The following is a 12,510-nucleotide window of genomic DNA, read 5'->3' on the forward strand; positions in this document are numbered from 1 at the left end:
CTATTCATTCGAACCGGCGAGTGAGTGACAGGGCCATATTACGCAGGAAGTTTTAATCTATATGTGTTCATCGAAACAAAACTTTATCCCTCACAGCAATGCATCGAATTAAATCACACCATCACTCATCATCGAAAGAGCACCGTCCTTTAAGTATATTTCATATTCCACGAGCGTCCTCGAAGATACCTATGTAGATCTGCCCTTCTTCCCCCCAATCTGCTACTCAAAGCCCAAAGCTCACGGCACGCATCTCATACATCCATTGATTCCAGGAGAAACTAGGTAGCCAGTTCGTAAACCAGCGACTAGCAATCTGCAAATTATGTGTTCTTCCCTATCTTCCCAGATCCCTCCTACCATAGAAACTCCATTCGCTGTATTTCCCATGGCTTGTCAAGCAAATCATTGGTAATCCAACCTATTCATCCCAACCAGGTGCAGACCGAAGCAATATTCCAGACAATGTCATCATAGCCTCCCAAACGCCCATCTCGTATCGTACCAACCATGTTCAAGAATTAAAAGAAATATCGTACAATGAACTAGGCAGCTAGGGAAAACAGGTTCGAAAAGAAATCTTGGATGCTAAAAAGCAAAGATATTATGAATCTACTTTTCCCTAGCTAACGCTTTTTTAGTCAAGAATCTAGGTAATTCGATCTAGGAACAGGTGCTACACCGCTTAAATAACTTGGTCCAGAGAATGACGAAGTCATTTGTCTTTTCGGTGGAGGTCTTGCAGGTGATTCTTCTTCGTCACTACTACATAGATCAATAACTTCCGAGATGGGTCTTTTACCACCTGTTGATGGGTTTAATGGATTAGATCGATTAGATGGTGCTGCCGATAAGGAGTTGCGAGTACTTTGTGCTTGATGTAAAGTGCCGTTCGAAGTACCATTTTTTGTAATTGGTGTACTGGCTTTCCTTCCAACTGGCGAGACTTCGATCAAGTCATCATCGTCATCAGAGAAATCGCTTGAAGCTACACCGGGGCGTGATGATATGGCATCGGGTCTATTATAGAGTTTCCATTGTCCTTCTGGTTCGACTGTAACTTGATCAACGGATCTTGAGGTGCTTTGTAATATATTCTTTACATATCTTTAAACTCTATCAGCAAACTTGATCCTACCCATGAAAGGATAATCAACTTACTCATCAACCACTAATGTCTCAAAAGGCGCAGAATTGTTGCATATTGGGCATAGCCAAGTTGGTCCTTGTTCTTGTAATTGAAGGTAAGAAGTAGCATCGAAGCATTGGTTATGCCTACACGATATTGATCGGATAGGCAAATCAATTCTCAAGGTTGACAATGGACACTTCAATGATAGAACTGAGGCAGTAGCTACAATATCCGCATCTCGTGATTTATTGACCACTTGTATAAAATTAGGTTTCAGAACAAAAATATTGACGGAAGGGCATCTTACTATCGTTGATCACTGATTCCCTGGTAATTTTCTTGCCAGCCTGTAATCGCTTGACCAAGTCTGGGACGGGAACTAACTTGACCAGATATAAAACCAAATAGAATTTCTGAAATTTTGTTAGCACTGCAATTTCGCGGTACAAAAGTCAATAAACAACACATTGTAAATCCTGGAGAAATACATGGTGGGATAGCGTGGTGTTTGTTCACCTCTGATGATACGAAAGCTCCATTGAGACCTGCCTTTGTAGTCAACGCATAGGTCATCTCGACGGTATTTTGATATCCAGGAACCTTCAACCTCAATTCCTTGGTGATATCAACCGGTCGAGTTGATCCAGGCTTGTTTTTCAATCCTCTCAAATTTGCCTTTACGTCTCCTCCATTCACTTTGACCTCTGATTGATGAGGAAAAGCAATATCTTGTCCTCCATTGCCTTCGCTCGCGCAGAAAATCATTACTCTCAACGTGGGGTCGTTGTGAGCTTTGGACAAGATCGGATGGTTCTGAGCTTTGACTGGTATGTTGACGGTATGGCGATGTTGATTCATGGCTATTTAATCATGATTAGCATACCTTAGATAAAAACCAGGCAAGGAGCGTATTTACCATCACACAATTTGACCTCTCCAATTTGCTCGACGATATCGTAAAATGGACTTGGTTTAAATTCAAGCTCTATGAATAATTAGACAGGGCGCACAATCCTAATATCGTGGGCTCATATACTCATTCCATAACCCATCGGCTTATATGGCTGCATAGCTGCTCTAGATGCTGGATAGTTTGTTGCACCGTTGGACATCGAATTGGCAGCTGGAGAAGCTGATCCTTGAAATGGACGTGAGTGCACTCCAGCAGCCACTATCTCTGGATGATCTATAATACGTCCTAGCCGATTGAATTTGATTTCATCTGGCGCATTCGCATAGAATCTGATTCCTATAGCGAAAGAAATAAATTGTCAGCTTCGTTCTCTCTTATGGTAAGCTGTTGTAGAATCGCAGCGCCGGCAGACCATAGTATGAGACTACGACAGTGCGGCAATTCACGATGCGATTATCAACCTCTCCAAGATGCAAACAACTTACTGTCAACAATTCTTGTCTGTAATTCTGCCTTGACACCATTTACTTTCATATCCTCAGCTAGACATATGTTCTTCAGTGTTTGGTTGAGCATTCCACCATTTTTCACCTTGCGTACATATGGTTCTGGGTCGAGGAAACTACCACCCCCCATCGAGGCCATTTCCTGTCCTTGGATGGTGCTGAACAAGCTAAACAATTAGTTTTGAGGAGTTTGGAAACTCTTAGAAATGGTGAACAGATGTGAAATTGTAAAGAGTACGATTTCGATATTCCTTACGGTATTGACGAAGGCAACAAATTGATCTTTGTTTTTGTTCTTCCGAATGCTCCTTTGCTCTTTCGCCTTTCTTGTCGTAGAATAAATTGTGAAATTCAATGTTCAACTCCGAGTCGTAATGGAAGAAGATCACGAAACTCAAGTAGGCAGGCGGTAAATAGTGAGTAGCTGGCAGAATAAATTTATTGGATTTAGATTTTGCCGCTAAGATAAAAGATTAATTGAGTGAGTGAGTGAATGGAGATCTATCAAAATCATTCATTGCGCTATTGGGAGAAGTTTACATCGATTTTTCTACACTCTACCACAACATTCAACAATACTCTACCATCTCTTGTAATACTCTCTTTTATCATACCCACACACAACAATGGCTAAGGGCGCGCGCTCAAGTTCTATCAAGGCAAACAACTCCGCCTTGAAAGCCAAAGTCTTTGGTCCGGTCGAGAATGCACGAGCAGAGAGGTTGAATGCGAAACTTATGGAATTGATTTCGCAGCCAAAGCCATCAGCGAAGACAGAAGATGTGGACATGGTAGGAAAAGAAGGGAAGGGCGAAGAGGGTATGGAGTCAACATTCCTTTTGAAGGATTTGTTCTCTAATGTTTCATTTAGCATCTGCAAAAGACACTTCGAAATCCACCGCCGCAGCTCAAGAAAGGCCATCCGAAGGTACTCTAAGACTCTAGAACCTAGCGCCTACTCGAATCTTTGACTGACACATTAAACTGCAGAAATGGAGGTAGATGCTATCAGCAAGGTTGGCTCCAAGTCAAAGAACCGTATCTCGAAGAGAAGAGTTAGCAGTCGCAAGTCCCAGATGACTTTTACTACATACAAGAACGGAAAGAAAGTAGGAGGCGGTAGAAAGCAAAAGATCTATTGAGGAGAATTGAGAGGTTGAAAGTCGAAAATCAATTATAATTTATAGGCGCAACGGACTATTTGGTTTTGGGGGGCACGGAGTTCATGGTGAGAGTTTTGTTACACCTCCTGGCAGATAAAATTGAAGAGTAGTTTGGAGGACTTCGAGACGTTAGATTGTACCAAGAATTTGAAAGTTTCAACCTTTCCACCGTCCCCAGTATACAAAAGACCCTTCCCCTCACACATGCATTGCACAAAAAATATCTGATTTATCCATGTCGACCGATAAGGATTTCTTATCCAAGACGCCAAAACGCGTTCGTCAACCTGACACCTAGCTTCTCTCAATACGAACTTCTTAAATTATTCTCTTGAATGAATTCAAATGGCAAAGAATAGTTTGAACTACAAGGTTCTCGCATTTTTAAGCTAAAATATCATTGATTGCACACAAACAATCAATGGGTCAGGACTTAAAGGCACAAGATGGCCTCAAGAATACGAAATTCTTTGCTCGTGGTAGCAAATGTTCTCATTCCAATTGCTATATTGATATTTGCTAGTGGTTTCTTTCCTTACAAGCCCTTTCTATCTGGATTGGCACAGTATGAGTCTCTGGGATATGGTGCTCCTCCGGGAGCTCCATTCGATAAGGTCATCTTTATGGTTGTTGATGCGCTGAGAAGGTAGAAGATTTGAAGCAGAGTTTGACATGAAAGCTAACCTTAACAGCGACTTTGTATTCTCAAATAACTCAGGATTCCAATTTACTCAAAGGTCGATTGCAGATCTGCAAGCTTGTTTGAACCATACTAACTCTTTCCACAGTCTTATTTCAAATGGCGCAGCTCTTCCATTCACAGCTCATGCGACATCTCCTACCATTACTATGCCAAGAATAAAAGCTATAACAACGGGTTCGATACCTTCATTCCTTGACGTAATTCTAAATTTCGCTGAATCCGATACATCCTCTTCTCTGGCGACTCAAGATACATGGCTAGCACAAATGAAAGCCAAAGGGGGAGGAAAGATGGTCATGTATGGAGATGACACTTGGTTGAAGCTATTCCCAGAAACTTTTGACAGAGCAGATGGAACTTCAAGCTTCTTTGTTTCGGTCAGTCATCCAGTGGCTGAGACTGTACATAGAATGAATGTAGCTGAATATAAATTTCTGTTAGGATTTCACTGAAGTGGACAATAATGTGACCAGACATGTTCCGGAGGAGTTAATGAAGGATGATTGGAATACTATGGTTCTCCACTACCTTGGACTAGATCATATTGGTCATAAAGCAGGTCCACGGAGGTGAGATTTTGCCATTGTGAAATTTCTACAAGAGAGACTAATTGCTTTACTAGCCCGAATATGATTCCCAAACAGCAAGAGATGGATGGTATTGTCCGATTAATCTATGAGAATATGGAAGCTCAAAACTACCTGAGCTCGACCCTCTTAGTGTTATGTGGTGACCACGGAATGAATGATGCTGGTAATCATGGTGGATCTGCTCCAGGAGAAACCTCCCCAGCTCTTGTCTTCATGTCACCAATGTTTAAGGACCTTAGGCACCAGCGTCAGAATTTTGAGGTACCCGCTCCATTTGAAGAAGAATTTCAGTATTACAAAACTGTTGAACAGTCTGATATTGCTCCTACACTTGGAGCTTTACTTGGATTTCCTGTTCCAAAAAATAATTTGGGAGCATTCATTGATGACTTCCTACTATTCTGGCCTGAAAGTATGTTCGTTTAGTTCACAGTCAAGCTCGTTCGCTAATTTTCAATAGGAAACGACCGTGTTCAGATTTTATTGAGAAATGCTAGACAGATTCTCAGCGTTGTTACTGCAACATTTCCATCATTTGAAAACGATGGGCCTTCCGAGAAGTGCCACCAACTATCAAGTAGTGTTGATGATTTGGCATGCCAATGGAGAAGCATTACGCAAGGCCTTGTTGGTCTCCAAGCTAACGAGCAAGATCACGTTGTTTGGGTCGCAGCTGTCACAAAAGTAGGTCTTACTTCATGACCACGTTCAATATCTAACAAAATTTTAGTGGTTGAAGGAAGCTCAAGATTTAATGAGTGGTACTGCTAGTAATTACGATGTCAAGAAGTTGGTTACTGGCCAAGTTATCGCTGCTTTGGCTTCAATCATGGCAGGGGTGGCGGCAGGGCCGTTCATTGTGAACAATCTCAAAGCCAGCAGTCCATTTATAGCTATCTGCTCGTTCTACGGTATTATGATGTTTGCTAGTAGTTATGTAGAAGAGGAACAGCATTTCTGGTATTGGACGACTACAGGGTGGCTGTTTCTCTTATCGATCAAGAAGTATGGCTCTCTTAATCTTGCCCCTTGATTCAAAATTAACGAATTTCTAGTATACGTCGTCAATCTCATGGACTTTGGCTATTAAATTTCAGTTCCGTAATGATTCTCGTCGCCACCAGAATTGCTAGACGCTGGAATCAAACAGGTCAGAAATTCGCTGGCGATCCTGATATCGCTCGAACATTTTTCTCTCAGCATCGATTGACTCTCTGGTCACTTGTGGGCGCTACATATCTTTGGAACCTTCAATCACTCGCCAGTAAAGGCTTTCCTCGTTTCCCACAAATTCTTGCTGGTGCTATTTCGACAATTTTGGCCACCGCAGCAATTACATTCAAACTTGCATTTACAAATGAAGATTCACCCGAACTTCTTGCAGGTATAGCAAAGACTATGGCAGACAATGATACTGGTATCCCACTTGTTCTTCGAGCAAGATTAGTTTTTATTGGTATTGCATCTTGCCTAGTATACACCGTATTATCTAGTTTTAGCCTATCAGGTAAACGCCAGAATGGTAAGTTCCTTTTCTTCAGCGCCACTACAAAGTTCTCTTGTAACTAACCAAATTCCAGTTCCCATGCGCACGATTCATGATCACATAGTCCTTCTTCTCATAACCCAAACTCGCGCAACCAACATCCCCTTGATTCTAGTCTTTGAACTTCAATACTCACTCCTCTCAACCCTTGATCTCTCCCTCATAGAGATCACAACCACCACTCTTCTCCTGCAACAAACCTCCTTCTTCGCTCTTGGAAACTCAAATGCCATTTCATCGATTGATCTCTCATCTGCCTATAATGGCGTTGATTCCTACAACGTCTTCGCAGTCGGCGTTTTGATATTCGTCTCTAATTGGGCTGGCCCTCTTTACACCACTTCAGCTGGTAATCTCCTGCTCATGAAGTTATGGAAGAAGGACGGAGTGAAACGAAAGAACGTTTGGAGTAATCATATAACCCTTTTAACGATGTTCACAACGAGTAGTTTGACGGCGACGATGATAGCCTGTACGGTATTGAGAACGCACCTTTTTATTTGGACAGTTTTTAGTCCCAAATTTTTGTATACCATGGCTTGGAGTGCAGGGATGCATTTGGGAGGTAATTTATTGGTTGGTGGAGGATTGAGGTCTTTAGGGAGGATGCTGAGTTAAGAGGAGGTAGCAGGATTGTAGGAAAAGTGTTATAGAAGAGGAGAATCTAGAGAAATTCTATTCTTTAGCGATAGGCGGGTAAGAAGGTTGAAGACTATTGTCAAAATGGAAGCAGGCCAACTTTTCGTCAATATCAAATAAATCTGTAGTAGAGCTTTGAAATGTTTGGAACGATTCTGATACTTGAGATCAGTTTTTGTTATCACGACTTGAATCCCATAAGATTTTCGAGATTCTCAACGTGAAACAAAATTGACTCGCTTGTATTATTGCCAGATAGGGGTATCAAATTCACTAATTATCCCTGGAATTAAATTAAACCAGCGAACAAATCTTCGATAGCGTCTCCACCCTTCTTTTTTCTCTTCTTCTTAGGTGGTTTCGCCGGCATCGAATCTGATGATGCTAACTTAGAAGTCTTCAGCTCCACTACTTTACCTTCCTGTTTCCTCTTCTTTGGTTTCGCTTTCTCAACGCCAGTGTCATCTTCCTCTTTTCTTTCCACTTTTTGGTTATCTTCCACCTCTGGAACTGGAACGTCTCGTACGATCTTCTCGCCCATATCTTCTTCCATCTCTGCCGCGTTCAATTGCGGCGTCTCATTTACAACTCCTGCTTGTTCTGCAATTTCCTCTGCATTTAAAACTCTCAGTGCACCGAGAACTTTATATAATCGGGCCAGACATCCCATTAACATCAATCCTAAAGTAGCATATTGATTATTGGCTACCAATTGACTAAATGCCCTATTCCTCACATTCATTAGTAATTTCCCACAACCTTCACTATCTCTACTTCTCCAATCCAACCACGAAGAAAAAGAACTTACAGATAACATCCCGGTACCACTTCCTCTTGAATAAATCTAACCAGTCTCTGTAATTCTCTCTCTTCCCTCTCTTTTCGTTCCCGAGCTTTCCCTTTCACTTTTCCACGTGATGATTCCATCACATGTTCTGGGATGATAGATAGGAGACGAGATACTTGGCGGCGGAAGATTCCAAAGGATATGTACCATTTTGAGAGACGGTGTTGATTTTTGTTGCGATGGTGTGTGAGGTGGAGGAGCTGAGTGAGTGAGAGGAGGGATGCATGATGTGGGTTTGGGGTTAATATGTTCATTTTCGAGGGAATTGAAAAGGGATGATGGCTCAAAAGTTTGTCTTTGGGTTTTGAGGATTTTCTTATTCTAGGAGACTCAAATTGCGTGGAAGCATCATCGTTGCGTATGGTTTGGAATTTGGAAATTCATGATGACAGAGGAAAAAGATCTAGGAAGGTAAGGCTTTAAACCCTGTCAGCCTTGCAGGAAGGCTGACGCACGGACTACAAGGTTACGTCGAGAACAAGTATGCAGACCAGAGCTTCATCGACAGCCCTTGACACATGCGATATGCGAAGTCTAGAACCTCGAATAATGATACGAAACAGACTATGAATTCTATGAATTCCCAATATACATGAATCCGCAATTCATGAATAACCAGATATAATACGAACTACAAAGACTGTCAAACGCCGAAATGGCAACTACGATTCCCCTCTCCACTACAACATGCTTGACCTCCTCAGAAGCATTCAAATATCCGCTTCCCCAGATTCGCCAATTCCACCGCGATCTTACTACAGAGCTTGACGAGAAAAATGCACGTCTGCGCACACTGGTTGGAGGGAGTTATAGACAATTACTTGGAACCGCCGAGCAAATCTTACAGATGCGACAGGATATCAGTGGAGTAGAGGAAAGGTTAGGCAAAGTAGGAGAAGGATGTGGGAGAAATGTGTTGGTTGGAATGGTTGGCGGATTGGGGAAATTACAGGGTGAAATGAAGAATGGGAAGAAGGGTGAGGAAATGCGGATTGTGGCTAGGATGAAGGTATTGGGTGTGTGTGGGATTGTAGTTGGGAAGCTCTTGAGGAGACCTGGAAGAATAGATGGGGATGGAGCGAGAGGGAAGGGGTTAGTTGTTGCTGCGAAAGTGTTAGTTTTGAGTCGGTTGTTGGCGAAGAGTTTGGAGAATACGGGAGATAAGCAATTTGTCGAAGAAGCGAAGAAGAAGAGGTCGGTTTTGACGAAACGATTGTTACGTGCAGTTGAGAAGACACTGGTTTCCATTAAAGATGGTGCAGATAGAGACGATTTGGTACAGGCGCTTTGCGCATACAGTCTAGCTACTAGCTCTGGCGCGAAAGACGTCTTGCGACATTTCTTAAATGTTCGTGGTGAGGCAATGGCTTTAGCGTTTGACGATGAAGAGGAGTCGAACAAACAGACCTCAGTTGTTCTACGAGCTTTGGAAATATATACGAGAACTTTACTAGATGTACAAGCTTTAGTCCCAAGGAGGCTGAGTGCAGCGTTGGTTGCGCTGAAGACGAAACCTTTACTGAAAGATAACAGTATGCGGGAATTGGAGGGATTGAGGTTAGATATTTGTGAAAGGTGGTTTGGTGATGAAATTCTTTACTTCACACCTTATGTTCGGCATGATGATTTGGAAGGGTCGTTGGCAGATGAGACACTGAAAGGTTGGGCGAAGAAAGCGTCAGAAGTGTTACTGGAAGGCTTTTCGAAGACTCTTCAAGGGGGCTTGGACTTCAAAGTGGTTGTCGAACTACGAACACAGATTTTGGAGGTGTGGATTAGGGATGGGGGAAAAGCAAAAGGATTCGATCCCTCTATACTTCTAGATGGCTTGCGAGACGTTATAAATAAACGACTTGTAGAACTATTGGAAACTAGAGTTGGTAAACTTCATCTAGTAGGGACAGAGATAGAGTCGACATTGGCAACATGGCAAGAAGGAATCACTGATCTACATCCAAGTCTTTGGGATGAAGATATGATGGCAACCGAACTCAGCAATGGTGGTAATATTTTCAAACAAGACATACTTGCTCGCACGTTCGGACGCAACGATGCTGTTTCGAGAGTTGTTAACAGTTTTCATACTTGGAGACATCTTAATGAGGAAATTGGTACTTATATTGATCAATTGAAGAAACAAAGATGGGATGATGATTTGGAAGATATGGAAGATGATGAAAGTCTCGAATCACGACAAAATCTTCTTAGCAAGGAAGATCCACAAATGCTACAAGATCATCTCGATTCAAGCTTAGAAAAATCGTTCCAGGAGTTACATACAAAGATCGCATCACTCGTGGAGCAGCATAAAGATAACAAATCCATCGGGAAAATATCGGTATATATTCTCCGCATTTTACGAGATATTAGAGCAGAGTTACCTAGTATTCCTGCACTACAAAAGTTTGGAATCTCACTTGTCCCACCACTGCACGAAAATCTTGTAGGTATGGTCTCAGAAAACCCCGTCTTAACTCTTGCAAAATCTCTCAAGAAAAAAAAGGTTGCAGGTAGAGCATTATGGGAAGGCACACCGGAACTTCCTGTTCAGCCCTCCCCAACTACGTTTAAATTTATGAGGGATTTATCAACTGCTATGGCTGATGCTGGAGCCGATCTATGGAGTCCTGTTGCTGTCAAAGTGTTGAAAACGCATCTGAACTCACAAGTTGAAGATCAATGGAGTATGGTTTTGAAAGAGGAAGAAGAGACTAGGAAGGGATCAACTGATTCTCCTACCGGAGCCCCTGAAACAAATACCGAGGAAAAAGAAAAGGATGCTCCTGCTCCTGCTCCTACTCCGGTTGGAGAAGTAGATGAAGAAAAACAAAAGGATTTACTAAAGCAATCACTATTTGATATCTTTGTCTTACAACAAGCTTTAGCATCACAATTAGATGATCAAGAGAACAAGCTTAAGAACTTAGCGGATGAGGTGGAGGCAAAGCTAGATCTCGAAGGGAGAGAAAGGAAACGTATAGTTAATGGCGCGGCGGAGTATTGGAAGAGGTGTGGTCTTTTATTTGGACTTTTAGCGTAGTTTCTAGATGGAGATATGGATAGATGATGAGAGAGTTGTAATGAATGTCATTAATGGTTGGTTTTTTTTAAGTGTTTATCCTTGTGGGTCTGAAAACTACAGCGCTGAGCTCGTACGAACTGAGTCGGTGTATGAGCATAATTCGACGATTGTGGTGAATGGAGTTGCATAAGTGCATCTTTATCTTTTCTGCTGCTGTTTAGTTCTTATGATCTTTGTTTACTCGATTGCCATTCTTTTGTGTTGCAACCACTTTGGTATTGTCGCTGCTAGTGCAGCAACGTCAACAACGGGATTGTGAATAAATGGTTCTTCGCGACTTAGAGCGCTAATCTTTCTATATTTATCCATTACACAATTTACGATTACTTGAAACTTTAACTTGTATTGTTGAAATGATATCGATTTTCCGATTCTGATCTGAGTGCCAGAACTGTCTTGGTTTGGTTTGGTTTGCTTTGTTGACGGATTCATGGCTTGGTGGGAGGGAGGCTAGGGGGGAGGCTGTATAGTATCTGTTTACTGGGACTGAGTGTTTGTTGTGGGGATTTGATACTGGTTGGTAGGAGGGGTAGGTTTGGCGGGGTTGTGTGAGCGTGAGTTTGATGGGATGGAGACTGGGGAAGACGGAGAGGGGAGGAGGGGTTTGATAGAAGGAGAATTCGGGGTGATTGGATAGTCGGTTGGATGTACGAGATCAGATGAGATGAAATTGAGGAATAGTGTATGTTTTCGTCGCAGGTATCATCTTGAGATCTCGCTTGTACTTTGTAGATTTGAAAAGTAGATGTATTATCTGGCTGCTCATTATATTATCTCGGCATTGTTCAGAAAATTTACAGGGATCGAACAGAAATTTGGATTCAAGCCGTGAAGATTGGGAAGTGGATATTGCAGATGTGTTTCTTATAAATGGACGCTCGCAAGTCTTGTTGATTGTCGAAATCTCCCTTGTCAAAAAGCTGGGTTGTTGTTATTATATGAATCTTTGACATATTTTATCGTCAGGATCACTGCCGTTAGGCTCAAAATCATTGCCACTTGCTTGGTACGAAATTTCCATCCAATGTACCATATTGACACACACACTATATGTCTATTCCTATATACAGTTGCTAGATACCTCAAAAGTTATCTTTGAGAAAGGTATCAATCCTGAATTATGAACGAACTCTGATATTTTATTTTATATGTCCGTCAGAGATACCAAGATACTTCTTTTTATATTGCGTCTTGGACTTATTCCCCCGCTTCCCTCCCTCCTCCCTGCTACAGTGTGTGGAAATTGTAAATAATTAATCATACTCATCTGGGAATTCCACAATGTTATCGGAAACCTACATACACTCTGACTTGATAGTAAATCATAGTGTGTATATATATACCTCATCAACATTCGAGCGCTCTGTAGAAACACATGCTAACTTCTCA

The 12,510-nt window shown here is 41.9% G+C and overlaps 5 protein-coding genes across 5 annotated transcripts; 3 read left to right on the forward strand and 2 right to left on the reverse strand.

Annotated features, from left to right (window-relative positions):
* Positions 1-127: 127 nt before the first annotated feature.
* On the reverse strand, positions 128-2,865 carry EAF01_008949 (uncharacterized protein). Its single transcript, XM_038917205.1, has 7 exons — positions 2,531-2,865; positions 2,169-2,381; positions 2,049-2,117; positions 1,649-1,992; positions 1,440-1,545; positions 1,162-1,387; positions 128-1,107 (listed from the first exon to the last, which is right to left on the reverse strand). Exons 1-7 carry the CDS (start codon positions 2,688-2,690, stop codon positions 642-644), a joined length of 1,584 nt encoding a protein of 527 aa, XP_038767599.1. The 5' UTR covers positions 2,691-2,865; the 3' UTR covers positions 128-641.
* Positions 2,866-3,177: 312 nt separating this feature from the next.
* Positions 3,178-3,693, forward strand: EAF01_008950 (uncharacterized protein; the record flags this gene model as incomplete). The annotated part of the gene is made up of 3 exons (XM_038917206.1): positions 3,178-3,370; positions 3,423-3,479; positions 3,542-3,693. 3 exons carry the CDS (start codon positions 3,178-3,180, stop codon positions 3,691-3,693), a joined length of 402 nt encoding a protein of 133 aa, XP_038767600.1.
* Positions 3,694-4,160: 467 nt separating this feature from the next.
* On the forward strand, positions 4,161-7,171 carry EAF01_008951 (uncharacterized protein; the record flags this gene model as incomplete). The annotated part of the gene is made up of 9 exons (XM_038917207.1): positions 4,161-4,360; positions 4,407-4,451; positions 4,503-4,794; positions 4,859-4,986; positions 5,040-5,419; positions 5,468-5,691; positions 5,738-6,012; positions 6,063-6,529; positions 6,588-7,171. The coding sequence occupies 9 exons, from the start codon at positions 4,161-4,163 to the stop codon at positions 7,169-7,171; spliced, it is 2,595 nt and encodes an 864-aa protein (XP_038767601.1).
* A 310-nt stretch (positions 7,172-7,481) lies between these two features.
* On the reverse strand, positions 7,482-8,293 carry EAF01_008952 (uncharacterized protein; the record flags this gene model as incomplete). The annotated part of the gene is made up of 2 exons (XM_038917208.1): positions 7,482-7,917; positions 8,001-8,293. The coding sequence occupies 2 exons, from the start codon at positions 8,291-8,293 to the stop codon at positions 7,482-7,484; spliced, it is 729 nt and encodes a 242-aa protein (XP_038767602.1).
* A 401-nt stretch (positions 8,294-8,694) lies between these two features.
* Positions 8,695-11,079, forward strand: EAF01_008953 (uncharacterized protein; the record flags this gene model as incomplete). The annotated part of the gene is made up of 1 exon (XM_038917209.1): positions 8,695-11,079. One exon carries the CDS (start codon positions 8,695-8,697, stop codon positions 11,077-11,079), a length of 2,385 nt encoding a protein of 794 aa, XP_038767603.1.
* Between the last annotated feature and the right edge of the window lie 1,431 nt (positions 11,080-12,510).

The sequence above is a fragment of the Botrytis porri genome (genome assembly GCF_014898465.1).
Source record: "Botrytis porri strain MUCL 3234 chromosome Unknown BPOR_012, whole genome shotgun sequence".
In the NCBI taxonomy this organism is placed as follows: domain Eukaryota; kingdom Fungi; phylum Ascomycota; class Leotiomycetes; order Helotiales; family Sclerotiniaceae; genus Botrytis; species Botrytis porri.